The sequence below is a fragment of the Grammomys surdaster genome, unplaced genomic scaffold (assembly GCF_004785775.1).
Source record: "Grammomys surdaster isolate TR1022 unplaced genomic scaffold, NIH_TR_1.0 313, whole genome shotgun sequence".
In the NCBI taxonomy this organism is placed as follows: Eukaryota; Metazoa; Chordata; class Mammalia; order Rodentia; family Muridae; genus Grammomys; species Grammomys surdaster.
Window position 1 is genome coordinate 431,777 of NW_021604732.1, and position 25,651 is coordinate 457,427.

General features: G+C 39.5%; 2 protein-coding genes across 2 annotated transcripts in view; both read left to right on the forward strand.

Moving 5' to 3' along the window:
• The first annotated feature begins 717 nt into the window (after window positions 1-717).
• LOC114629589 lies at window positions 718-22,780 on the forward strand. The gene is made up of 5 exons (XM_028777635.1): window positions 718-831; window positions 6,135-6,280; window positions 14,151-14,321; window positions 14,466-15,642; window positions 19,660-22,780. The coding sequence occupies exons 4-5, from the start codon at window positions 14,488-14,490 to the stop codon at window positions 20,962-20,964; spliced, it is 2,460 nt and encodes an 819-aa protein (XP_028633468.1). The 5' UTR covers window positions 718-831; window positions 6,135-6,280; window positions 14,151-14,321; window positions 14,466-14,487; the 3' UTR covers window positions 20,965-22,780.
• The window catches only part of LOC114629588, an 87,090-nt gene continuing 62,173 nt past the window's right edge, over window positions 735-25,651 (forward strand). Inside the window, exon 1 of the mRNA XM_028777634.1 lies at window positions 735-831. The gene's annotated coding sequence lies outside the window, so the exon portion shown is untranslated. The remainder of the gene's footprint in view (window positions 832-25,651) is intronic.

Sequence of the window (25,651 nt, forward strand, 5' to 3'; positions counted from 1 at the left end):
GTATACAAGGCCTTATCTTCAAGAGAATATATGAAGTGGGGCATTTCCTCAAGAGTGTGCCCCCCAGTTACCTAGCAATAGCCGTGTATGCCAGACTCACTAAGAAAAGGACTGTTTGACCCCGCTTCAATTTCTTACTCACTTACTCTCTTACACTCCTACTCTCTTTCCTCTATGTCCCTTCTACCCACATTCCTCTCCCTCTTTTTTCTCATCTGTTCCTAGCCACCCTCTACTCCTCTCTTCTCCTCTCCTTTCCCTTCTTCCTCTCCCTTCCCGTTGCCCCCCCTCTCAACATTCCCAAATCCCCTTCCATGTCTTAAATAAATTATATTCTATTCCTGTGGCTGGTACTTCAGGGGGAAGGGATGCCTCAGCATGAGTCCACAGAGGCATCCTTCCACACACACCATAATGCACCTCTTCCAAACACATTCCTGGCTAGTTCTTTTTATAAAACACAATAGAGTTCCCATTTGATTCTTACAAACTAGCCATTTCCAGGAATAGAAACTGAAACCTACTCTGACTACAGCATCCCCCCTTGAGTGGTTTAGATAAATAGAGCTCAGATCCAAGCGGTACAGTGTAGTGAACAAGGACAGTGTGTGGAACAGTAAGGACAAAGATACCCAGAGCTATCAGACTGTCTATCCCATGGCCTGATACTTTCTCTGTGCAGTTCTTCCTAGGACACCAGAACTCCACACCTCATGTCTTCTCTTCATAAACATCCTGAATCTGAATTCCAACTTTAGATAAAGACCTTTCCTGAGAGGAGAGCATTCACAGAAGTGTTATTGCCACCAGATCAAGGTCACCACTGCTGAGGTAAGTGAAGGGTGTCTAAGTTGAAATTGTTTGATAATCGAAGATGTGTGATAACATGAGGAGTAGCTTTCTAATACCAGGAAAGGAAAGTTCAGGGCTTTGTACCCAGGGAGCATCCTGGGCACAGGAGTATCCTTCAGTGGCCATCTTCTGGACCACAGAGCATCCCAAAGCAGAGAAAGCAAACCCTTCCTTCCACTTGTGTGTTGTGGGCCTTGATTGTCTCTTGGAGCAGTCAAGCTTGGAGAAAGAGTCCAGGTTGGGATCCTCAGATGCCCTTTGAGTCCGTGCTGTAGGCTCTTCATTTGCCATATGAAGATAAAATCCCAGCTCAGAAACAACCACAGACAAGTTCTGGCAGATCATGTTAGGCCCTTCAGTTTTAAAAGATTCTTTTGCCCTCAGTCACTTGTTACTCTGAAGGTCTATTTTAAAGTTCTTCCAGTTTTTCTCTTGCAGTCTGCAAAAACAATTTGCTCTGTATATTCAGGGTTTTCACTATAATATGACTTCAGGAGTTTCCCTTTCTGCCCTGTGTATCTGGAGTTCTACATGCTTTTGTATCTATCTGGATGTGCTTTGCTGTCCCTAAATTTGGGGACATTTCTGCTAGGATTCGTTGACTATAATTTCTATGCTGTTGGAATGAAGTTCTTCTCCTTCTTCTATGCCAATACATCTTCTGGTGTTCCAAAGATCACACATGTTTTGTTCATAGGTTTTTAAATTATTATGGAAAACCTTGAGCATGTCTTCTAATTGTGTATTATCTATACATACCTAAAACTCCTGATAATCTCTCCTTCACAAGATCCACTGCATTGTTGAGCCTTTCCATTGGGCATTTGATTTATCAAGTTTTAATTTCTAGCCCCATTTAATACATGAGTTTCTTTGGTATTTCTCTTTATTGAATTCCATTATCAAACCTTTGTCGACCCCTGATTTTCATTCAGCTGGTTGAGTCCACTTACCTTGGTCATATTTACAATCATCCTTTTCAATTCTTTGTGTGGACTTTCACCTATTCTCATGAAAACCACAAGAATTTTCCTGGCATTTGTGGGTTTTAGAGGAGATGAGCTGTCTTTGTTTGTCATATAATCTTTGGCTTTGTGTTTGAATTTGCTGTTAGGAGTTAGATCACTTGTTAGTGTTCTGAGTTATGCAAGACAAGAAAGAGAGACACTGCAGGATGTATTAAAGCTTAGCAAGCAGCAGGGAAGGACAGTATCTGATAGAATGAACCCCACAGAGCCTTGTGGAATCACTTTCATTGATTGCCACAAAAAAAGAGCTTTTTAGGAATTCAATTCCCACAGACCAAAACCTCATGCTCGATCTAGAATTTGTCTGAAGGAATCATTACCTGAGCAATTCTCAACCACACAAGGCTTCCTGGTTTGCCAGGTATGTCTTGGGACTGAGAACAGGCTAAGGTTCTGAAATTCCCAAGGATCAGCAACCTCATAAGTCTCAGATAACAGTCACTGATTTTTTTTTCAAGAGCTTAACTTCAAACCATAAGTGGCCATCACTCCAAAGTAAATGCCGGGTGCAATGGCTCTTCCAGTTGGCCTACTGCATCTCTCTTTAGTTTAGGCTCTATTCAGTTATTATGAAAATTAAGTTTATGTTGAAGATCATGCATCCTTCCAGTAAATACAGTGTTTTCTATGTCGTGCTATTTCACAATCTTGCACAAAGAAGCCAGTAAACTTATTAGTGAAAAGACAAGGATAGCAGTTGCTAGACCAAGGAATCTTTTTGAGAAAGTGTCCTTAATTTCTTGTTGAAAATCATGAATCACTTAAGAAAAATGAAGGTGGCCCATCAAATGCCTTTTAACCTTTTTCCAGTTATACATGTTCTCATTGAAATTTAAAGGTGAAATACAAAATATAACATGCCATCACATTTAAACTTCATTTGTTCTTTGACTGTCCCTAACTCATATCAGTATTAGAGCTTGTCTTAGATCATCTATTTCATTCACCATGTCATTATTTTATTGTGTGGAGTCCAAAGTTCTGCAAAATGCTATGCCAGTCATTCATGAACTCAACAGTTTGAATTTCTTATTAAGTGCCAGTCTATCTGTAGTATCAACAGTAGCTAATGCTAATGTTAATAATTTCCATAATGACAGCAACAATCAGCCGAGTCATCCTACAAGTTCTTCTTAATACTCTTTCAGCAGGTATAAAAATCATCACCTGTGAGTCTTGCCATGGCCTCAACAGCTTCACCGGATTCCAAACTGGTGGCCTTGCTCTAAAAATTCACAAATATTCAGAAGTGACACTTAAGGACATACTAGGATTAACACGGCTATGAAGAGTACAATATTCACACATGATACAATAATTATTAAGTTGACACTGTACAGGCCTTTTCAATAGCAAATGAGGTAATGATATACATACTACAAAGGGGTGATATTGATTTAAGCTAATGGTCAAAGACTACTAACCATCATTAATGCTTAAACTCTCTTCCCATGCTTAAAGACGATAAAATACCCTTGCTATTTTCCACAAATTAGTCTGCACTGGATGGCCAAACTGCAGGAGAGGACCTGACAATCCAACTCTGTGCCATCAAATAAGTTCATTAACAGTAGAACTTATTTCCACAGTTGCATTTGAACTATGCCATTGCCATCTCAATTCTGAGTGAAAACATTTTCCTGAGGAAAGCAACAAGAACTCCAATCAATGACTTCTTCAAGGGATATCAACAAGCCTCCAAGGGTGCTCCCTTTAATGTTGTTGCCTCTGTCTTCAGTCCAATTCCTTGTTAGTAATCCACATCTCACAAGACCAGATGTTAGGTTTATCGAACTAGTAGCATTAATCTTCTATCCACTAAAGGCAAATGGGTGAAGCATGTAAAATTTTCTATGAAAATTCTGAGCAGCATTAGCTATGAATAACCACACTTTAAAAGATCAATGTAGACTTTGAGTTCTATTACCCATACAAATAGGAGTTTCTTGCACTCCCGTGGTGTAACTCATGATTTCTGTAGTCTCCTCCATAGGCTTAGCACTTCCCCAGTTATCATAAGGATCAGGAAACCAAAAAGATTTATTAACCACCAAGAAGATATCCATATCTCCCCTACTTACTCCTGTGTTAATTGAAGGATTAGGAATATAGGCCCAAAGTATATGCTTGGTCCCCATTGCTGTATGCATTCCATAAACAGCATAATAAGGAACAAAGTTGTACCATTCAAAGGTTTTGTCCAATTTTTATCAATTCTGATGGTGTCCAAAACACTTGGTTTCAATTCTAATATGAAAGCATGCTTGTTTTTCATCAAATACCCATTGTAAGCAGTAGAGATTGTAAACTGTTCCCATTGGCCCAGCAACATCTGAACAACAAAGCATGAGAAGTGCCACAGAGACAAGGAACAATGTGATGTGTCTTTGTGTGTCTGTGTGTATAGTGTGTGTAGGTATGGAAAAAGATATCGTTAAGCTTGGGTCACTATAACCTGGAATACATATTGAATATGTTGGGTGGCTCTTACTCATTTCACAACATTGTTAAGGACAGTCACTGTCAGCCCCTTCACATGAGAAACTGTGAGCCTGAGCCAGGGAACAGCCCAGGTCCAGCTCTGGATAGGGATTAATGTCAACTATGCACAGTTGGGCTATCCTTAAAAAATTGCTAATTGTTCAAAAAATGTTTCACTGACCCAGATAATCTTAAGGGTAATGGGTCACAAGATTAAAGAGAATAACTGCTAAGTTCCGAGGTTGTATGAACACCTTTCTTTGATGGCTGAGGGTCCCGCTGGAGTTCTGTTACAGAATCAAGACTTGCCAATTCACAGACAAGATATGAATTAAATTGATCCCCAGAATAATACCTAGTTTTTCCCTCTATAAATCTATGGCTAACCTAAGGCTTACCTAGATAATTCTCTCTGATTTGGGCTTGGTCAGTCTCCTCCTAATAATAAAAACCTCTAATTTACTAAAACCAAAACTCCAGTCAGACTAGTGACTCTCTAAAGGACCACAGAACCATAATATCACATAGGAAAATGTTGCAGCAGGGAAGAGTACTCGATTAGCCTCCTGTCCCTACAGGCTGTGACTCTGTGGTTAGGAAATCTGTGCCTGGTGTGGGCAGGAGTGGGGTTGGTGAGGATGACTTCTAATTTAATGCCATCTTGGGGTCATTTTACTAGAGAGATGACTTCTGTGTAGGATTAGAGACTAGTACTCGCAGTGAAGACGGAGGAAATTTCTCATCAAAACGCAGTGCAAGGAGGAGATGACAGACTACATTCAAAATAGGAACAACTTCCTCATGGCTTATACAAGTTAAACATAATTTTGCTTTTACAAAATCTAACACAGTTAACAGCACATTAATCATAATGTTCAGACTCACCATGAATTTTTCTATGAGTGGCTAGAGAAATAGATAATAAATTGATAAAGTAACTGTCTTTCTAAAAGAATGTTATGAATTGGATACAGAGAATCCACATAATAGACAGGCATAGTGGAGTGAATTTGTAATTCAAGTACTGACAAAGTAGGAAGCATTGAACCTGAAACTCCCTTGTCAGCCACCCTTGCCTAATTGATGAAGTGTAGGCCAGTGAGTGTGTCTGTTTCAAAATAAGGAAAATAATATCTGAGAAAGAACAGCATCTACACACATATATCCTACTACACATACACACACACACACACTGAGAGAGAGAGAGAGAGAGAGAGAGAGAGAGAGAGAGAGACAGAGAGAGAGAGACAGAGACAGAGAGACAGAGACAGAGAGACAGAGACAGGGAGGGGGGAAAGAATGTTAATAAAATAAGCACAGGGCAAGATTATAGCAAGTGTCTGCAATCATCGAACCATGTGCTCACTGGGTCTGAAAGTCAGTACTGCTCAGCAATAGATGACATCCCCTGAAAAGAGGGTCTTGAGGTAGGGAAGCAAAATGGTCAATGGGAGGGAGCCCTAACACTGGAATAAGTTACCAAAGTACCCACTAGAGCTCTCAGGAAGTCCTGGAGTTGGTCACTTCAGCAGAGCTCCAACTCCCAATCTGTGGAATAATGTGAGAATTTTTCAGCTGACTGTGTAAACCAGGAAGAAAGATCTGGGAACAGAAACAAAAACTGATCCTCAATGCACTTGCTTCCTTTAGGGACAAGGAAGGTAGGAATAAGATCTAAAAACTGCAGAACATAGAACAAAGACTATGTGAACTGAGATCTGGAAGGAAATCTGAAAACATCCACATTTACTTCCCAGCTGTTCTTCTCTCCAGAGCACCAAGACACCAACAGTGTGCATCCCATCTGTTTCCTCAATGTCCCAGCTCAGAGGAATCCATAGAGAGCTACCCCAGTGACCTTGCTCCTAGAGAAGAGGTGACATCACAGGAGGACCATTGGAATCACTACTCAGGAAAAGGTACTTGAAGGCTTTCAAATGCAGCTTGACCAGAAATCCTACTTACTTGTGGATTCAGGGTTAGTCTCCTGGTACCAGGGCAGAGTCTCTTCGGTTATGGATTATTTCACTCAGGGATTGTTCACAGAGAGGCCCTTCTCTGTATTCTGCACCACAGAGCACCCCCAACCCCCCAGCCAGGAAGCAACAAACTTCCCTATTACCCACACATGTTGGGTCTGTTGCTCTTCTGATGCCAGCTTGAGCTTGGAGAAAGAGGACAGCTTGTGTGAACCTCTTTGGGGTCGAGAGTTGTTGAAGCTTTTTGTTACTGTTATTTCTTTATTTTGATTTTGGTTTTGGTTGAGACTGGATCACACTGTGTGCCTTCTAGATGGTCTAGAACCTGTAAATTAAGCTGGCCTCAAACTCAAGGAGATCCAACTACTTCTGTTGCTCTCCTTCCTAGGGCTGAGATTAAAGGCATACACCATGACACCCAGCTACACTGGAACTATTTTATTTATACCATGAGAATAAAATCCTATCCAGAACATCCACTGCTATTTTCTTGTCTAGAAGGGAACTATGAGAAGACTTTTTCAACATAACCAGCACTAGCAATACCTTGAGTGTTTGACAGGGTTTCAGGAGCCTCATAGTCATCAAATCATGGGAAATAGCCCACTATTGGGGCTAGGATTTCCATTGATTAGCCTTTCACTTCTGGAGCAGCTTCATCCACTCACTCAAGATTTTTCTGTTCAAACTTTATTTCATTGTTTATAAACTTGAAAAGAACCATATTTCCTTATAGCTTGTTCATACATACTGGTTTTTCTTTGGCTCTACCACAGCCAGTCCTGTGCTGCAGCTCCCTGGCTGTCCTGCCTGTTCAAAGTTCTCAGTTCCCATTATTCCACCATCCACTTGTATATCCTATATATGCTACTATCTCTCTCCCCCAAAGCTATTTTATCCCTCTTATGGGCCCCCCTCCAGTTGGCTGGCCTCTATAAACACTTCCTAAAACATAAATGTACATACCTAAAAATGAGAAGTTGAAATCCAGATATGAGAGAGAACATCAGGTTTGCTTCTGTGACACTGGGTGACCTCACTTAACATTTAGTAGCTCTGCCAGTGTATCTGAATGTTATACACTTCCATTGATGTTATGCAGGAATCCAGTTCCATTGTGTCTCTGTGGCACATCCTCATTATCCACTTATCCTCTGGGCTGATTGCATTTCCCAGCTGTTGTCACTAGAGCAGTGATGAACATCATGTTCCAGGGACTTTGTGCTAGGATATAGAGTCCTTCAGGGCTACACTCAGGAATGATGTCACTGATTCCATAATGGCTGTGCTTGCTTACATCTCCACAGCAGCAAATAAGGACTCCCCTTCCCCTACATCCACACCAGCATCTGTTGCCATGGTCTCTCTTGATGAAAGCCTCTCTGACTCAGGTGAGATGAAATCCCAAAGTAGCTATAATTCTCATGTTTAAATGGCTGAGGATGCTGAACGTTTTTAAATACACACACATACACACACACACACACACACACACACACACACACACACATATATATATATTGTACTTTGATTCAAGGTCTGCTACAGAAGTACAGCAACAAAGCCCATGTTTTTTTCTTATATATGTAGGGAAGGATGGCCTACATATATATACTGACCATTTGTATTTCTTCTGAGAACTCTGTTCAGGTACACATTCATATTTTTATTGAACTATTTGTTTTAATATTGATCTTGGTTTTTGTTTAAAGTTCTATGCATATTTTGAATATTAATTTTCTGTTGAATGAATTACTAGCAAGGATTCCCTCCCATCTGGCAATCTGTCTTTTTACTTGACTGTTTCCTTTGCTGTACAGAAGTTTTTAATTTCTATGAGCTCCTGCTTGTAGTCATGGCCTTATTTCCTGAGCAGCTAGGACCCTACCTATCCTTACTTCTTGAAGTGTTTTCATTCCAGAGTTCTGAGCTCCATTTCTTAATGGAAAGCTTTTTCTCCAATAAGATCCTTTGAAAGAAAAAAAGAGGAGGTGGAGGAGGAAAGAAAGAAACAAAGAAACAAACAAAGAGAGTCCGGTAGATGTTGCCCTGTGGGATTTTATCTGTATTGTCCGTGCTCCCTTACTTTTTAAGTTGTCTGATATTCAGACAATACCATGGGCTTTGTTACTGTACTTCTGAAGCAGACCTTGAAACAAAGTACAGTAATGTCATTAGTATTTTCCCTTCCTCAAGCTTGCTTTGTTTGTCTGAGATCTTTCATGCTTTCAACTAAATTTTAAGTTTTTTATTGGATATTTTATTAATTTACATTTCAGATGTTATCCCCTTTACTGATTTCCCGCCCTCAGAAACCCCCTATCCAATCCCCCCTCCTCCTGCTTCTCCCTCCCCTACATATACATCTGGAACCATGGGTCCCTCCCTGAGTGCTCCCATGCTGGCTGTTTAGACCCTGGGGACTCCAGTTGGTTGGTCTTGATACTCTCCCCATGAGGCCACAAACCCCTTCAGCTCCTTCAATCTTCTCTTTCACTCCTCCATTGGGAACCCCATGATCAATTCAATGGTTAGCTGTATATGTCAGTCTCTGGCAGACCATTCAGGAGACAAGTATATCAAGTTCCTGTCAACATGTACCTCCTGGCATCCACAACTTCATCTGCCTTCGGTGACTGCACATGCGATGAATACTCAGGTGGGCAGTCTCTGGACAACCCCTCATTCAGTTACTGTTCCACATTTTGTCTCTATATTTGTTCCCATGAGTATTTTGTTACTCCTTCTAAGAAGGACCAAGGCACCCACACTTTGGTCTTCCTTATTCACAAGCTTCATATGGTCTGTGAGTTGTATCTTGGGTATTGTGAGCTTTTGGGCTAATATTCAATTATCAGTGAGTGAATACCATGTGTGTTCTTCTGTGATTGGGTTACCTCACTCAGGATGATATCTTCTAGTTCCATTCATTTGCCTAAGAAATTCATGAATTCATTGATTTTAATAGGTGAGTAGTATTCCATTATATAAATGTACCACATTTTTGATATCCATTCCCTTGTTGAAGGACATCTAGGCTCTTGCCAGCTTATGGCTATTCTAAATAAGGCTGCTATGAACATAGTGGAGCATGTGTCTGTATTACATGTTGGAGCATCTTTTGGATATATGCCCAGGAGTGGTATAGCTGGGTCCTCAGGTAATACTATGTCCAATTTTCTGAGAAACTGCCAGACTGCTTTCCAGAGTGGTTGTATCAGCTTGCAATCCCACCAACAATGGAGGAGTGTTCCTTTTTCTCCACATCCTTGCCAGCATCTACTATCACCTCAGTTTTTTATCTTAGCCATTCTGACTGGTGTGAGGTGGAATCTCAGAGTTGTTTTGATTTGCATTTCACTGATGACTAGGGATGCTGAACACTTCTTTAAGTGCTTCTCGGCCATTCGAGTTTCCTCAGTTGAGAACTCTTGCTTAGCTATGAACCCAATTTTTAACAAGTTTATTTGGCTGTCTGGAGTCTAATTTCTTGACTTCTTTATATGTACTGGATATTAGCTCTTGCTTTTCTGGTGTGATGGGGTATCCAGGACTTGCTATGGTGGGAGAACTGGTTTCTGATGATGCCAGGTAAACTAGGTTTCTGTTGCTTATGTTCCTGTGCTTGCCTTTCACCATCTTGTTATCTCTAGTGTTACCTGCACTCACTGTCTCTCACTGGAGCCTGTCTCTCCTGTTTTCTTGCTTGTGTCAGAACTCCTCAGGGTCCAGCTGTCTCTGTGATCCTGTGATCCTGTGATCCTGAGATCCTGGGTGTAACAGCTCCTGGGACTCCTGCTGCCTCTGGGATCCCGAAATTCTTTGATCCTGGGTGTGTTGGAGCTCCTGGGAGTCCAGATTCCTCTGGGTATTCTGAGATTGTGTGCAGAGCTATGATCCTGGGCATGTTAGGGCTCTTGGGAGTTGAGCTTACTCAAATGCTCTGAGTATAGCGGATCCTCCACTGCTCTGAGTACAGTGGATCCTGGGCTGCTCTAAGTACAGTGGTTCCTCTAGGATGGGCCATGATATGGTGTCTTCACAGGAACAGACCAGCTAGGAGTCTGCCCCAGCAACAAGGCAAAAAATTTTTTCTAATTCTGTAAATTATGACATTATAATACTAATAGAAAATGTATTAAATCTGTAGATTAATTTTCTTTTTTAAAAAGACTTATTTGTTTTTTTGAGTACACTGAAGATATCTTCAGACACATCAGAATGGGGCATGAGATGATTGTCAGCCACCATGTAGTTGCCAGGAATTGAACTCAGGACCCCCGGAAGAGCAGTCAGTGCTCTTAATCACTGAGCCATCTCTCCAGTCTCCTAGATCAATTTTCTTAAGCCAGTCATTTTTATGACATGAATTCTTCTAATACTTTAAAATGAGTAGTAGCGATTTTTTAGTTTCCTTTGATTTTTTCTGAAGCTTTTTTTAAATTTTATGTTCAACATTCTTTTTTTAAAAAAATTACATATTCTAGTTAATTACATTTCAGATGTTACCATCCCCATTCCCCCTGCCCCAGTAACTACCTATACTATCCCCCATCCTCCTGCTTCTGTGAGGGTGTGCCCTCACCCATCCACCCACTCCCTCATTCCTGCCCTCGAATTCCCCCACACTGAGGTATCCCACCTTCACGGGACCAAGTACCTCCTCTCCCACCAATGCCTGACAAGGCCATCCTCCCCTACTTATACAGCTGGAGCCGTGGGCCCTTCCATGCATGTTTCCAGGCTGGCGGTTTAGACCCTGGTAGCTCTGGTTGTTGGTCTTGTTGCTCTTCCCATGGGGCCGCAAGCCCCTTCCGCTTCTTCAGTCTTCTATCTACCTCCTCCATTGGGGACCCAATGATCAGTTCAATGGTTAGCTGTGAGCATCAACCTCTGTATATGTCAGATTCTGACAAAGCCTTCCTGGCATCCACAACATTGTCTGTATTTGTTGATTGCACACGGATGGATCCCCAGGTAGGGCAGTCTCAGACAACCCCTCCTCCAGTTTCTGCTCCTAAATTTGTCTATGTATTTGCTCCCATGAATATTTTGTGCACATTTCTAAGAAAGTTCAAAGCAACCACACTTTGGTCTTCCTTCTTCTTCAGTTTCATGTGGTCTATGAGTTATATCTTGGGTATTCTGAGCTTTTGAGCTATTATCCACTTCTCAGTGAGTGCATACCATGTTTGTTCTTTTGTGATTGGGTTACCTTACTCAGAATGATATTTTCTAGTACCATCCACTTGCCAAAAAATTTCATGAATTCATCATTTTTAATAGCTGAGTAGAACTTCATTGTGTAAATGTACCACATTTTCTGTATCCACTCCTCTAAAGAACCCAGATGTCCTTCAACAGAGGAATGGAATTTTTCAAGCTTTTAAAGTCTTCATTATAGAGGGCTTTTCCCTCCTTGGTTAGGCTTAATCCAAGGTATGTTATTGTGGAGAAGGTGCTGGCTAGTAGTATTAATGAGATTGATTCCCTCTTTCTTCTTTACTATTTTTGTCATTAATATATGTGAAGGAGACCAAGATTGGAATGTTAATTTTTAATTCTGTCACTTTGCTGAAATGATTCTAAGAGTTTTCTGAGGACACTTTACGTTCTCTTATGGAGAGAACTTTATATTATCTTTGACTTATCCCTTTTCTATTTATATATTTTTTATTTTTTCCTTGGGTCTAACTTTCTAGCTAAGACTTCTAGTACTGAAGTGAATAAAGAGTGGATAATAAGTGGAAACCCATGTCTTCCTCCTGTGCTCAGTGCGATTGCTTGGAGGTTTTCTCATTTGGCACAACATTGGCTATGGTGAGATGTGTTCTCTCCTTTCCCAATTTCTTCAGGACTTTACCATGAAAAGCATGTTTGATTTCCTCAGATCCTTAGTCTCTAGGAGGCTTGTCCTCAGCCTGAGATTAAGTCTTCCCTCTGGGGACTCCTTGTGTGCCCTAAAATCTACCTGATTCCCCTATGGCAAACATGAATTTAGAAACCAAATCTGGATGAACAGCTAATACCTTGGTATTTTCTTATAAAAGTACCATGATACACAATCAAGCCAGGATGGGCTTTGGACCATATAAGAGACATATATGGAACATATGGCAGAAAATGGCATTTCAATTCCCAGGTAGGTCTCGACTCCAAACTTATTGTGGGTAACTATATAAAGCAGGTCTACTTGAACTCTGTTATGATTGGTTTCCAAGAACAATAAAGCATACAACATAACAGACTTTGGGTGAACAGTTAACTCAGGCATGAAATTGTTCCTAGTAACAGCACATGATACAGTTTCCATGTAACAGTTGTAACAGCATTTGAGAAAGTTTGCTTATGGTAGCATAAAATAAATGGCTAGACAGGCAGTAGATACTCAGGCCATAACAACTTAGTTTTTCCACTACCTAGTCTTCCAGCAGTTGTACTATTAGAGAAAATGACATCAAAAGACTTTGAAAGTTATGCATTTTGTTTTGTTTTTTCAAGACAAGATTCTCTATATAACATCCCTGGATGTTCTTGAACTCACTTTGTAAACCTGGCTCAACTTGCACACACCTGCATGCCTCTACCACTGTAGGCCATGTTCTGGGACACACACAGACACATACATTTTTTTAAGGCTAGCTTCAGTCTGTGAAAGAAAACATGTGCTATTTGTTTTTTGAGATCCAGATTCTTTCACTTGAATAACAAATTACAATTACACTAATTTTTTTTGTCATGGTATTATTTTTCTTCACAACTGCATAGAACCTTATTGTATATATGTACCATAGTTCATTTGTCAATTCATCTGTATATAAATATCTACACTGAATTGATTTCATAGTAAACATCAACACAACAGCTATAACCACAGATGTACTTGCCTCTGTGTGGTCTGTTGACTAAACAGTCCTTCAGGTTGAAGTGTGTAGTGTTCCTCGGACAGTGATCAATTTCTGAAGGAACTACACCAACTTTTAATAGTAAATATGATTTCTCTTTTCTACATTTGTTGTTGTTGCTAATTTCTTGGTAGTGCCATTCTGATTTAACTGCCCTTTCTCTGATAGTTCAGGATATAGAGTAAATTTTCAAGTATGTATTAGCCATTTCACTTAGGCTCTTGATGACTGTCTCTACAGCTCATTTGCTGACTAATTGACTGAATGATTTGGGTTTTTACTCTTTCAGTGATTTTTACACTGTCAAAACACTACAATCCTCACTCAGTTCTCACATCATTTCTGTTGTCTCTTCTGCACCACACTAAGCCTTGGAGGCAGTAATTTAGGTATCACATTAATGACTGAGCATTCAAAAGTCACTTCTGCTCAATTCTTTGACCATTATGAGTTAATGTAAAGTTACTCTAACTCACAATACACAGAAGCTTCTATGGCCATATGAATTCATAAATACAAACATACACAAATATGTAGATGGCAAACTGATGGGAATATTTTTATGCCCATTCCACAAAACAACAGTAGCAGCTTCCCCACCAGAGCCTATGACCACCACATCCACATGATCTTGATTGAAAAGCAAAGGGTTTTCCACACCAAAGAGTGAAAGAACATTGGTAGATATCAAAGTCACAGGAAACCCAAGAAGGATGGATCAAGAGTCTCCCACATCCTTAAGACTACTCCTTCTGACCATGAGGTGAGCACTCCAATTGAATTAACTGCCATTCATGTCAATTATTAAAGTAAAACTCAAAACCTGAAAGTCAGTGTGCCTGTCATAATATGACATTATTTGGAGAGACTGACAGAGCATTGAACTTGGTTAATTTCTTTTCCAGACAACATCTTGGTATCATAGCTCAGGCTAAGATCAGACCATTGCACAACCTCCTTAATGCTGCTATTACAGGCTTGAATTTGATCTTGAAGAAGTAAAAACACTGTAAAGAAGAAAATAGTCAAAGGTTAAGGAGTGTGAACCAAACCAAAATTTAAAGTGAAAGCCAGGAGTAAGTACTATGTAGTCCTGTACGTTTGATTGAAGAAAACAAAAGTCCCTATTTATAATGTGGGGCAGATGCTGGGCCCTGCTCTCCCAATGGTTGTTCCTGCTGAACTAATTTGTTGGCCTTCCTGGTTCTTTCCTCCCTTAGATACCATTGAAATTTCCCAAGCATGGGTCAGACTTCCTCTTCTACACCCCCTGCAAAGGAGGATCCTTATTTGCTCTCCAGCTTTGGGACAAATCTTCAGAACTTCAAGAGGAAAACCAAAATCCTGTCTGAGGAATTAATCACCTTAATTGAAGCATCCCTAGAGAAAGGAAAACTTCGGAAAACAGTTTCTGCAATCAGAAATGCTCTGGGTGACATTGAGAAAGTCCCATTGAACATTGCAGTGATCGGGGAGGTTGGGGCTGGAAAGTCCAGTCTCATCAATGCGTTACAGGGAGTAAAAGCTGATGAAGAAGGTGCAGCTGCTACTGGGGTGGTATGTACAACCACTGAGAGAACGCCATACCCATATGCAAAGTGTCCCAGTGTGACACTATGGGACCTGCCTGGTATTTCATTTTTTGCCTTGCATCCATATGATTATTTGAAGAAAATCAACTTTGAGGAGTATGACTTCTTCATTATTGTCTCTTCTGTACAACTTTTACTTAATGACACATTACTTGCCAAAGCCATGGTACAAATGAAGAAGAGTTTCTATTTTGTAGTAACCCATACAGATAAGATAGAATTAAATGAGCTCCGTGATAACATTTCAAGTATACTCAAAGTAGTGACCAATGAGGAGCCTCCACTCTTTTTAGTCTCTAACTTTGATGTGTCTCACTATGACTTCCCAAAGCTGGAGACCACCCTTCTAAGAGAACTCCCAGACTACAAACGCCACATGTTCATGGTGACTTTGTCAATTGTTACTGATTCCACCATAGACCAGAAGAAGGATATGCTGAAACAAAAGATCTTGAAGGAATCCAAAATGCCAAAGGCTATTATCCCATTCAGGGGATTGACCCAAAATGACCTAGAGATGTTGGAACAGGCTTTGAGTGACTATAGATCTTTCTTTGGCCTGGATGAGGCATCACTGGAAAACATTGCTATGGTTTTGAACATGACACTGGAGGAACTCAAGGCAAACATTAAGTCTCCACATTTGTTCTCAGATGACACAGATACATCCTTAACTGATAAACTATTGAAGCACATTAGAAATCCTTTTGTTTCAAAGGTTTTCCACTTGCAAAATTATTTCATAGACACAATTGCGAGCGATGTTAAAGTTATCCTCAGTAGTGAAGAGCTTTTGACAGCAAAGGTGAGCTCATTCAACTCTAACGCCTCTCTGTGTTGGGAGGAATTCCTGGGAAAAATTAGTGTTTCTGTAGCTGTTCCAGAAAGCACCTTTCTATTCCACTTCATTGAGATGTTTCAAAGTGACTCTGATGAATTTTGTGATATCCATTTTCTGCACCTGTTGACATGCTGGGGTCTCTCTAGTTGAGACTATTACATGATGCATTCCTAAGGCTTTTTGTTGCAAATCATCTCATTACTGTGGTGTTCATTTGCTTTGTAGTTAAGAAGTATTTCAGTTATATGGAATGCTACTTGGCAGTTTGCTTTTGATTCCTATGCTTTGCAAACCCCATGTGGGAAAATCTGATGAAAATTTTCATACCCATTTCCCTTTAAGAGCTTCAAGGTTTCCATCTTATATTAAGCTCTTTGGCCCACTTAAGGTTGGTTTTTGTATAGAGTGAAGTGTGAGGGTCAAGGTTTAGTATTGCTTGATGTCCGGTTTTCCCAGTTCCATTCTTCAAACCATGTGACTTTTGTGCACTGTGAGTATTGGAAGCTTTGCTGAGATATTAATTGGCCGTAGGAACACTCCGTTGGCTACATGTTTATGGATATCCTGGTTCTGCTCTTCCTCTCAGTTTGTTGGTATATAGTCCTGTCTTCACACCAGTATTGTGCTGATTTTGTCACTGTGCCTCTGTGATATGCCTTGAAATCAGGTATTACAGTGATTACTCCTAGCCTGATGGTTTTGATCAATATTGTTTTGGCTATTTGCAGTCTTCTGTGTTCCCATGTGAGTTTTGTGACTCCACAGTCCAATTCTATTCTAAATGACATTGATATTTTAGTCAAGATTGCATTGTGTTTGTAGATCATTTTGTGAAATATGGACACATTGACAACATTAAGATTTATGAACTATAAACATGGGAATCTTCATATATTTTGTTATCTTTTTTGAGATTTCTTTCATCACTGCTTTGGAGCATCTCACTTCATTGGTTACTTATTGAAACTTGATTGCTTCGTCTTTGCTTGATGTCTACCTTCCTTTCTTCCTACCTTCTTACTCTGCCTTCTTATCTGGTATGTTTGTTGTGTCTATGGTAAATGAACTTTTGGGATTTTTTTTTCAAAATATTACAATTCTGAATTTCTCATGCAAATCTTATGTTTTCATTTTCATTTCATTCATCAGTATTTTCTTGGATATCATTGAGGTTTATTATATTTCATTACATTTTTGGTGACAGTACAAAACAGTGAGTTTCACTATGGCAATTCCATACATGTATGCCATTATAGATTGTCATTCATTCTCATCTGTTCTCATTCTTTCCTTTACATGCTGCCCTCTGTCATGTTCTCCCATATCTAGTGAATTTCCACTTACCCTCAAGAGTCCCTACTTCATGTTCTTGTCACACATACTCTGTTACTCATCAGATACATTTCCTCCTTCAACAATTCTCACCTATCATGTGATTGAGATTGTTTTCATTATTTATGAAGGATTTCACAGGAATTTAATCTACTACAATTTCTTTTGAATCCTTTTAAATATTCATTCATACACTTATTTTTATGTATATAAGTCTTCATATACACTCAAAACAGAGAATCACATCTCATTACAGATGGTTGTCAGTCACCATATGGTTGCTGGCAATTGAACTCAGGATCTGTGGAAAAGCAGCCAGTCCTCTAAACTGCTGAACCATCACTTCAACTGTTTTCAGAATCCTTTATTAGAGACTTATGATCCTTTGAGCTGATTGTTGCCTTAGCTATTTTGAATAGTTACAGTGTTCTGTGTAGCAATTTGTGCTTCTCAATGGAAATATCTACCACTTATATAGAAGGTCCTTATTAAGAAAGTTCTCCAGAAAAATGTGTCTTAGGAGGTTGGGTTGTTATGTGATATTAGGTTTATTACAGCTGGCCATCACAGTATAGATGTCATATCACTGTTTTGGTAGCATCTAGTGAGTTTTGGCTCAGTCTATTCCATGTCAGAATTGTTAAGAATCATTCTTTCAGATGGTCAGACAAGACTGGAGCAAGCATACACTGCAAGCAGATGTGTCAAAAATAGTAGGGTATAAACAATACATTGTACATGAATTTAAGTTCATTTCTGTAGCTACAATTACCAAGAGTTCCTAAATATTGCTTCTATTAGTAAATCAATTGTTGGTATCCTAGCACTAGAGAGTCAGAAATGGGTAGACTTCAGGAAGTCATACTATATCCATGTGGGCCTGCACACATGCATGTAGCATCCCATAGGTGTTCTCAAATAATTACCCTGAGAATTGTTATGTTTTAATATATTGTTGCTACTGACAGCAGGATATATACTGGTGTCCTCCTTTCCCTTACTTTTATTGGTGACATGGCCTCCAACAATATGATTGGCTGACTCAAGAGTAGAATTCTGTATATCTGAAGCTTCTGTATTGAAATCTTCACACCACATTATTAACACCAGAGTATCAGAGCTAAGTGAAGACAATCTCTCACGACTTCCTGCATTTACCCTGTGTTCCAACTCTAATTCCAAAGTCCTCTGTGAGTCTGAAACACCAAAACAAAAGGATATGGCTTGATTTATACCCCTCATACAAAAGTTCTGATATTTTTAGTATCAGTATTCATAAACTTTGATCTACAGTCATATTTATCATGAAGTCTGATTTTCCACAATTCATAAAACATACATACTTTTAATGTCCTTCTAATATTATAATAAACCAGGATTATCAGACAAAAAATATTTGCGGTCTAAAGTCCAAAATATGTAATTTATGGACATATATGTAACATATAAAATATGTGGACTCCTGTAGAAAACACATCTGAGCTTTATCTTGTTTCATAGGCCTTAAGAACTTATGCTTCCTCAGAGAAGAGCTTTGATTGGAGTATTTTCTTATTTAGGTTTTTTAACCTTTAAAAAAATTGTTTCTTTAACATGTCTTCATATTTTTGTTCTTCCTTCCTGGCTTTCCACTGTATCCATTTAGGATTTTCGTTTTTCTGGGTTGTTTCCTTGAGGTTTGTGGACTGAACACTAGAAAACAGAGACACATGGGAAATATCTTAGGAAACTGCTTACAATGAGGTTATCCCCTAACTTCCCTGCTGAGAAATAAGAAATAACATGTATACAAATCTCCTTCAAATAAATCTTTTTAACATCTAGACTTGAAGTTTCAAACCAGCACACATTGCATGTTATAAATTCCTTGTCCCCCCAGAAAGTTTCACTTCCACTTTCATGTCATATCTACAATATAACTATGGATCTATAAAAAAATCTAAGTGCTGTGAACGATAAAATGTATTTGTCTTTCTGAGACTGGCTTTATTGTCATAATATGACTATGTACAGTTACATACAACTTCCTACAAAGGACAAAGTTTCAATCTTTTTTTAAGGCTAAAGAGAAGTCCATTACACATATATAGTAATGTATCCAACCCTCTGGTGGACATGTCAAGAATCTTTTATACTCCCCACCTCATGACCCTTCTGCCTAAATTCACAGACTACACAGGAGAAACTAGAACGTCTGTGCTAAGGGACCAGAGGTCATGAGGCCTAGGAAGCAATGCCCTAAGCACTCAAAAGAGACAGGGAGCCTTTCCATGAGATATGCTGCTTTAGGTATTCATATCTTGATCTGTGCCCTAGGTATTTACAACCTATGGGTATTAATAGTAATAGAGGTAAACAGAATGCAAAGACAACTAAAATAAGAACTAAACCCTAGTGTAGGAAACCACATGGAATAAGTTGGTCATGAATGGGACAACAAAGGAGGAGGGAAAGCACAGAAAGTAAAGGGTGAATCAGGGCATGTGACATGCAGAGCAAAGATAGAGCCAGCATCGAGAAGCAGAAAGGAAGGTGTTCTGCTTATAATGGTATCAGCAGCTGAGGTCCCTCTATACCATAAGAACAAACACCTAACCCTTGCCCTTCTGTACTAATAATTACAGTGTCTCTCTTTTCTTCTCTTTTCAGCAACCTCCATTGTACATACCTACACGCAAGCCTTCCTCTAGCAGCCTCTCTCCTCTAACTGATCAAATTTTGGCTTTCACCTTTGAAAATTTTTTTAAGAATTTCAAGAAGGAAAGCAAAATCCTCTCTGAGGAAACCATCACCTTGATAGAATCTCATCTGGAGAATAAGAACCTTCAGGGAGCACTGTCTGAAATTAGTCATGCTCTGAGAAATATTGACAAAGCCCCACTCAACATTGCTGTGACTGGAGAAACAGGGACAGGGAAATCCAGCTTTATCAATGCCCTGAGGGGAGTGAGGGAAGAAGAAGAAGAAGAAAGTGCAGCCCCCACTGGGGTGTTAGAGACAACCATGATGAGAAATCCATACCCACACCCAAAGATTCCCAACGTGACAATATGGGACTTGCCTGGCATTGGGACCACTAAGTTTGAACCAAAAAACTACCTAACAGAAATGAAGTTTGGTGAGTACGACTTCTTCATTATTATCTCAGCTGCACGCTTCAAAGAAATTGATGCATGTCTGGCCAAAGCCATTGCAAAGATGAACACAAAGTTCTACTTTGTCAGAACCAAGGTCGATCAAGATGTCAGTAATGAACAGAGGAGTAAACCTAAGTCTTTCAATAGAGACAGTGTCTTAAAGAAAATTAGAGATGACTGTTCAGAGAAGCTTCAGGAGGTTCTCTCCAGTCAGCCTCCAGTCTTCCTAGTCTCTAACTTTGATGTGTCTGACTTTGACTTCCCAAAGCTGGAGACCACCCTACTGAGGGAGCTCCCAGCCCACAAGCGTCATGTCTTCATGATGTCCTTGCACAGTGTTACTGAGACTGCCATTGACCGGAAGAGAGATTTCCTCAAACAGAAGATCTGGCTGGAGGCCCTGAAGGCTGGAGTATGTGCCACCATTCCACTTGGGGGCTTCATCAGAGATGAAATACAGAAGTTGGAGGAGACCTTGAATCTCTACAGGTCTTACTTTGGGCTGGATGAAGCCTCACTGGAAAATATTGCCAAGGATTTTAGCGTTCCTGTGAATTCAGTCAAGGAACACCTTAAGTGTCTCCATGTGTTAACAAAGGAAAAAGACATGTCCTTCAAAGAAAAACTGTTGAAATATATTGAATCTATTTCCTATGTTACTGGGGGACCACTTGCCTCAGGCCTTTACTTTAGAAAGACTTACTATTGGAAAAGTCTCTTTATTGATACTGTGGCAAGTGATGCCAAGTCTCTCCTTAATAAGAAAGAGTTTTTATCAGAGAAGCCAGGATCGTGCATGTCTGACTTCCCTGAATAATGGGAAACAGGAATGGAGCTGTGAGGTGCTAACATTTGAACTGGCTTCAGGTACTGACTTAAAGCTACTTTTAAGCAGCAAACATTTTCTTGGAAAGACCAGAGAATTCATGTCTTTCACAGACAGACTATCACTGAAACAAGTGGAAAAAGAGTGGTCCACATTTGAAGGACTGTCTTCCATTAAATCGTCATTATGAGAATATGTGGTTGTATACATATGACTTGCAATATCTTTGTCTAATTTACCTTGGATCATTAGTACCACTAATATTCCCCAAACAGTGCCACACTCCCATAAGATGAAGAAGTTAGTAGACTGTATAACCATTTGTGCTTTTTTATATCTGCCTCAGTTCCAGAATAATGACACAGAGGTTCATTTATGCATTAATGCCTGTACTTTAGCTAAGATTCTTCTGCAACTATCTTATAACTAAAATAACATGTTTATAATATTCTATGTCTGATACAAGGCTGGTTGCCTCTTCTCAGTGTCATATGTTCAACTTCCTCCACAACTTGGTGGGAATCTCTTCAGTCTGACTCTTTCCCAGAATCTATCACTCTCTCTCTCTCTCTCTCTTTCTGTCTCCAGGTTATCCCACCTGTTTTCTCATTTTCTCAAGCCTTTCTGTGGACCATTCAGCGCTTTGCTGACAGATGATGTTTTTACATAGTACAAAAGAGATTATTGCTACAATCCTGTCCTGAATTTCTTTTAGGGTTCAGGAAGTATAGACTGAATCCCAGCACACATCTCCCCATGGGGTGTTATCTCCTTAGACATGGTAGCCACACAGCAGATGGAATGATCACCATTGTCCATGTACCCTCTAGGAAGGGCTGGATAATACATGAATAAATAGACACACCTGGAGATTCATGCAGACACAGCCATTTTACTCTATATCCTTCAGCGATCAACAGGATAAGTTTGGAACTTGGGTTGTAGTTAACATGGGCTCTCATTAAATTGTCATTTCTTGTGGTATGGTAAAGGCTCAACAACATCTTAAAATCTAGCCTCATGCTGAACACCAGGTGATTAACACAAGAGCCTATAGTCGCTTTCCCAACTTCATTCTCCTTTCTCTTCCTCTTTCTTCTCTTGCTATTTCTCCTGCTTTTCCCCTTCTTCCTCCTCACTCTTCTTGTCTCTTCTGCCTATACTTGTCCCACTTCTTCTGTCTTTCATTTGCCCACTCAGTTTATGACTTGTAAACACAGTATCTACAGGGAAGCCTTGCAGCCTGGAAAACTTTGGAAGAGTTGGTATTTCAGCTTTTGTCCAAACAGCAAGAATTCTGTCTTCTCTCTTCCCTAAGGAATGACAGGGATTTGCTGTTTCTGGGTTTTTTTGTTGTTGTGGCGGTGGTGGGGTTTTTTATCTCTAAGAAATTCAGTTGGTAAAAAAAGGGGCATTTTGAGTAGAAGAGGTTATCTGACATATTCAAAGCCTCCTGCTGTAGAAAGAGTCTCTTGTGCAATGCATGGAAGCTTCACCTGTTAATGAAATGCTGTTGGCCTAATATCAAAAGGCAAGAAGTAATGAAATAGAGTTTCAGTAGAAAAGAATGGAATTCTGGGAGACAGAGAGCAAGGGGGAGATTTTTGTCATAACACTGAGGAAGACAAATGCATGAAACTGGGCATAGGTAACTAGCCACATGGCAGGACCAAGAACAAAATAAATGGGAAAATTAAGCTGTGAGCTAGTTGAGGAACAATTCCAAGATTTTGGCCTAGGCATTTATTCATATTTAGTAAGTCTCAGTCATTATTTCTGAAAATAAACAAGCCAGTTGGAAAACTTACATTTCCATTTGGCCCACTGAATGTCTGGCAAGAACTCCTTAAATAGCCACCCCCCACCCACCATGGTACAACAAGGCCAGCTGCAGGGAAGAAGGGAAGAACTCCAGAGGGGCTGTTTGAAGGGAGCTCTTTCAAGAAGCCCTGACTGTGTAGGAAAACCAGCTCTTCAACTGTAGCCTCAGTGCATAAAGGTGGACTCAGTTTCCTAGCCAAGCTAGAGGCTCCCTCCCTGAAAGGGAGAGCAAGGGAGGCCTGTGAGCTAACCCAGCTGGTGGAGCTGTTTTCTCAGGTCAAAAGACTACCTGAGAGGGCTCATGTTAGCCAGACACCTTGTCACCTGATGAGCCAACACTTGTAGGCCCAACAAGTTCCCTGAGTTGGAGAATGGTCTAGATACAGTGAGGCAGCTCCCAGTTACATGTAGAAGGCAGAAACACCTCTTCTCTGAAAGAGAAAAGACAGGGAACAGGCTAGTCACAGGACAGGAAGAAGAAGCCAGACAGATGGAGAGCAGAATTTCTGATAATGTAAAGAAAATGTTTCAAGTTTCCCCTAATAAATAGAGCAGGAACTGTCTAAGCTTCTATGCTCTCCCATTGGATCCCTTTCTTCCCTCTATCTGGACTGCCTGGTTGGGCTTAAGCAGGAGAGAATGTGCCTAGTCCTGTTGGGACTAGATTTTTCAGGAAGGGTAGTACCCAAGGAGGGCTCCCCTTCTTTGAGAAGAAAAGGAGGGGACTTTTGGAGGAGGAATTTTAAGGGTGGGATGGGGAAGAGAAGAGGGAGAGTGTGGGATAATGGTGTAAAGTGAATGAAAAATAAATACATTACAATGTTTGAAGTTACACTTTAGGGATTAAGAAGAAGAAAGATTGAATGTAAAACATCATAAATAGGTGATATAAATAGTTTGAGTTTGATAAAATAAAGTCTGAAAAGAGAGAATTAAATCAATTGGAAGGAATAAGCCTTATGCGAATGGAAAAAGAATCTAGAAAAAATTAAATACAGAAAAAGATATTAACTTTAGAAAATGTTAAGAGCAATATTAAAAGCAATTCCCCAGAGGGCAGAATTAAGAGAAAATTAAATACAAAAATTAAGTTTAGAAACCCTTCAGAGAGAAATAAATTAATACACATAGAAGAAAATGTCTCCCAAAAAAGAAAAATGTTTCTAGAGAAAGGAGTGAATAAACACGAGATGGAGTCCAAAAAAAAAAAAAATCTGATTAAATCTCTTTTAAAAGGAGATTGGAAAAAAATAAGCCCAAGTCTCCATAGAAAGGAGAGACAAAAAAAAATTCTCCAAGCGAAAAGTGCGGTAGAGTCCCCAAAAGAAACTAACAATGAAGAAAAATAAAATGGGATCTACAGAAAAAGGAAAGAGAAATAAAGAAAAAATGAAGTCTCCAAAGAAAGGGGAAAATTAGAGAGATTTTAAAAAATATATCCATGATAAAAAATGGAATGTTCTACAGAAGAGAACATTTGGTCCCCATGTAGTTTTTCTTTGACTGTCAACAAAAAAATACTTAAATATTCAATAATAATTACAATTTAACATATGCTTTTTAAGAAACATCAAAATAAAATTGACTTAGATCTAAAAAATTAAAAAGACTAAAAGACTACAGGCCATAGAACAGAGGTTAGAGGATTCTAAAAAATCAAAATAAAGGAACTTCAAAAAATTCAATCAGGAACCTACAATAACAACACAAAAGTAGTTCCTGATGAAAAAAATCCACAAAGCCTTAAAGATTAGAATGGCAGCCAACCAGTAGGGATACAATATTCTGAATGAAGCATCCTGAGTCTATGTAATGATGCTACGACAGAATACTGTAAAATAATAGCATATGTGTTCCAACTTGTAGAATTTGAAAATCTAAAATATAGACATATGTTGATACACCATACTATTGATAATCAAATTTTCAATAGACTTCTTCTGAAAAGGATGATTCTGAGATCATACACTTATTAGAGATGATTGCATTCTTGGAGATTCATTTACAGATTGAAGGTAAAAAATACTTCACCAAATATATATATTCATAATACAACAATTTTTTAGACATTATGACATAAAGCATGTTCCAAGCACACCTTACAATCCTGCAAGAGAAACAATTATGGAGAGATCTAACAAGACTTTAAAGAAAATGCTCATAGAAGAAAATGGAAACACAAGATCTACCAATATAGATTGAATAATACTTTATTGACTTTAAATTTTTAAATGTCAATGAGACAGGTAACACAGCTCTGAAAATACACTGGATTTTGGAAGAGACTTGTAGGCTTAGATTTTTCAAAACCTATTTTAATAAAGGTCCCTAAGTGTTTCACCATTCCTTATAGCCCACTGAAGAAAGGTAGGGAAGGAGGATGGCTAATATGACAAGGGAGTGGTAGACCTGTTTGAAGTAGTTGTTTGAGTCAATTCCAATCTCCATTGTCAGCAGTTGAGTTCAATAGCAAAACACCAGCATGAATCAGAACTGGCAACCTAGTCCATGAGTAACTAGTAGTGGCTCCATCCAGAAGAAACCATGAGGCTCCCACACCTACATTGCTTCCTGAAGATGAATGTGAGCACGTGGAGAGATGTGCCCTCCCATTCTCCTAAAATACACACTCCGACTCTGTGTAGAAAACACTCAGTGCCCAACTTTAGCTCAGACTTTAATCTGCTTCTGTGTGCTTCAGTGCTTCACAGAGGAAAGCTGTTGCTGACATCTTGCAGAAAGAAGTTGTCAGCAGATGGTATGGGCTGTGAAGGGAAGCTAGCCATCCCAAGGTGGCAAACATGGCTCTAGCTGGCCTTGCCCTTCCCCTCCATTCCCTCTGCCTTGCTAAAAGCAA

What these genes read in the sequence shown, in the direction of transcription:
- LOC114629589 (XM_028777635.1), top strand. Translation starts at nt 14,488, where the DNA reads ATGGGTCAGACTTCCTCTTCTACACCCCCTGCAAAGGAGGATCCTTAT. An exon ending in AAGAGCTTTTGACAGCAAAG is followed by an intron (nt 15,643 to 19,659) that starts GTGAGCTCATTC and finishes TTCTCTTTTCAG; the next exon opens with CAACCTCCATTGTACATACC.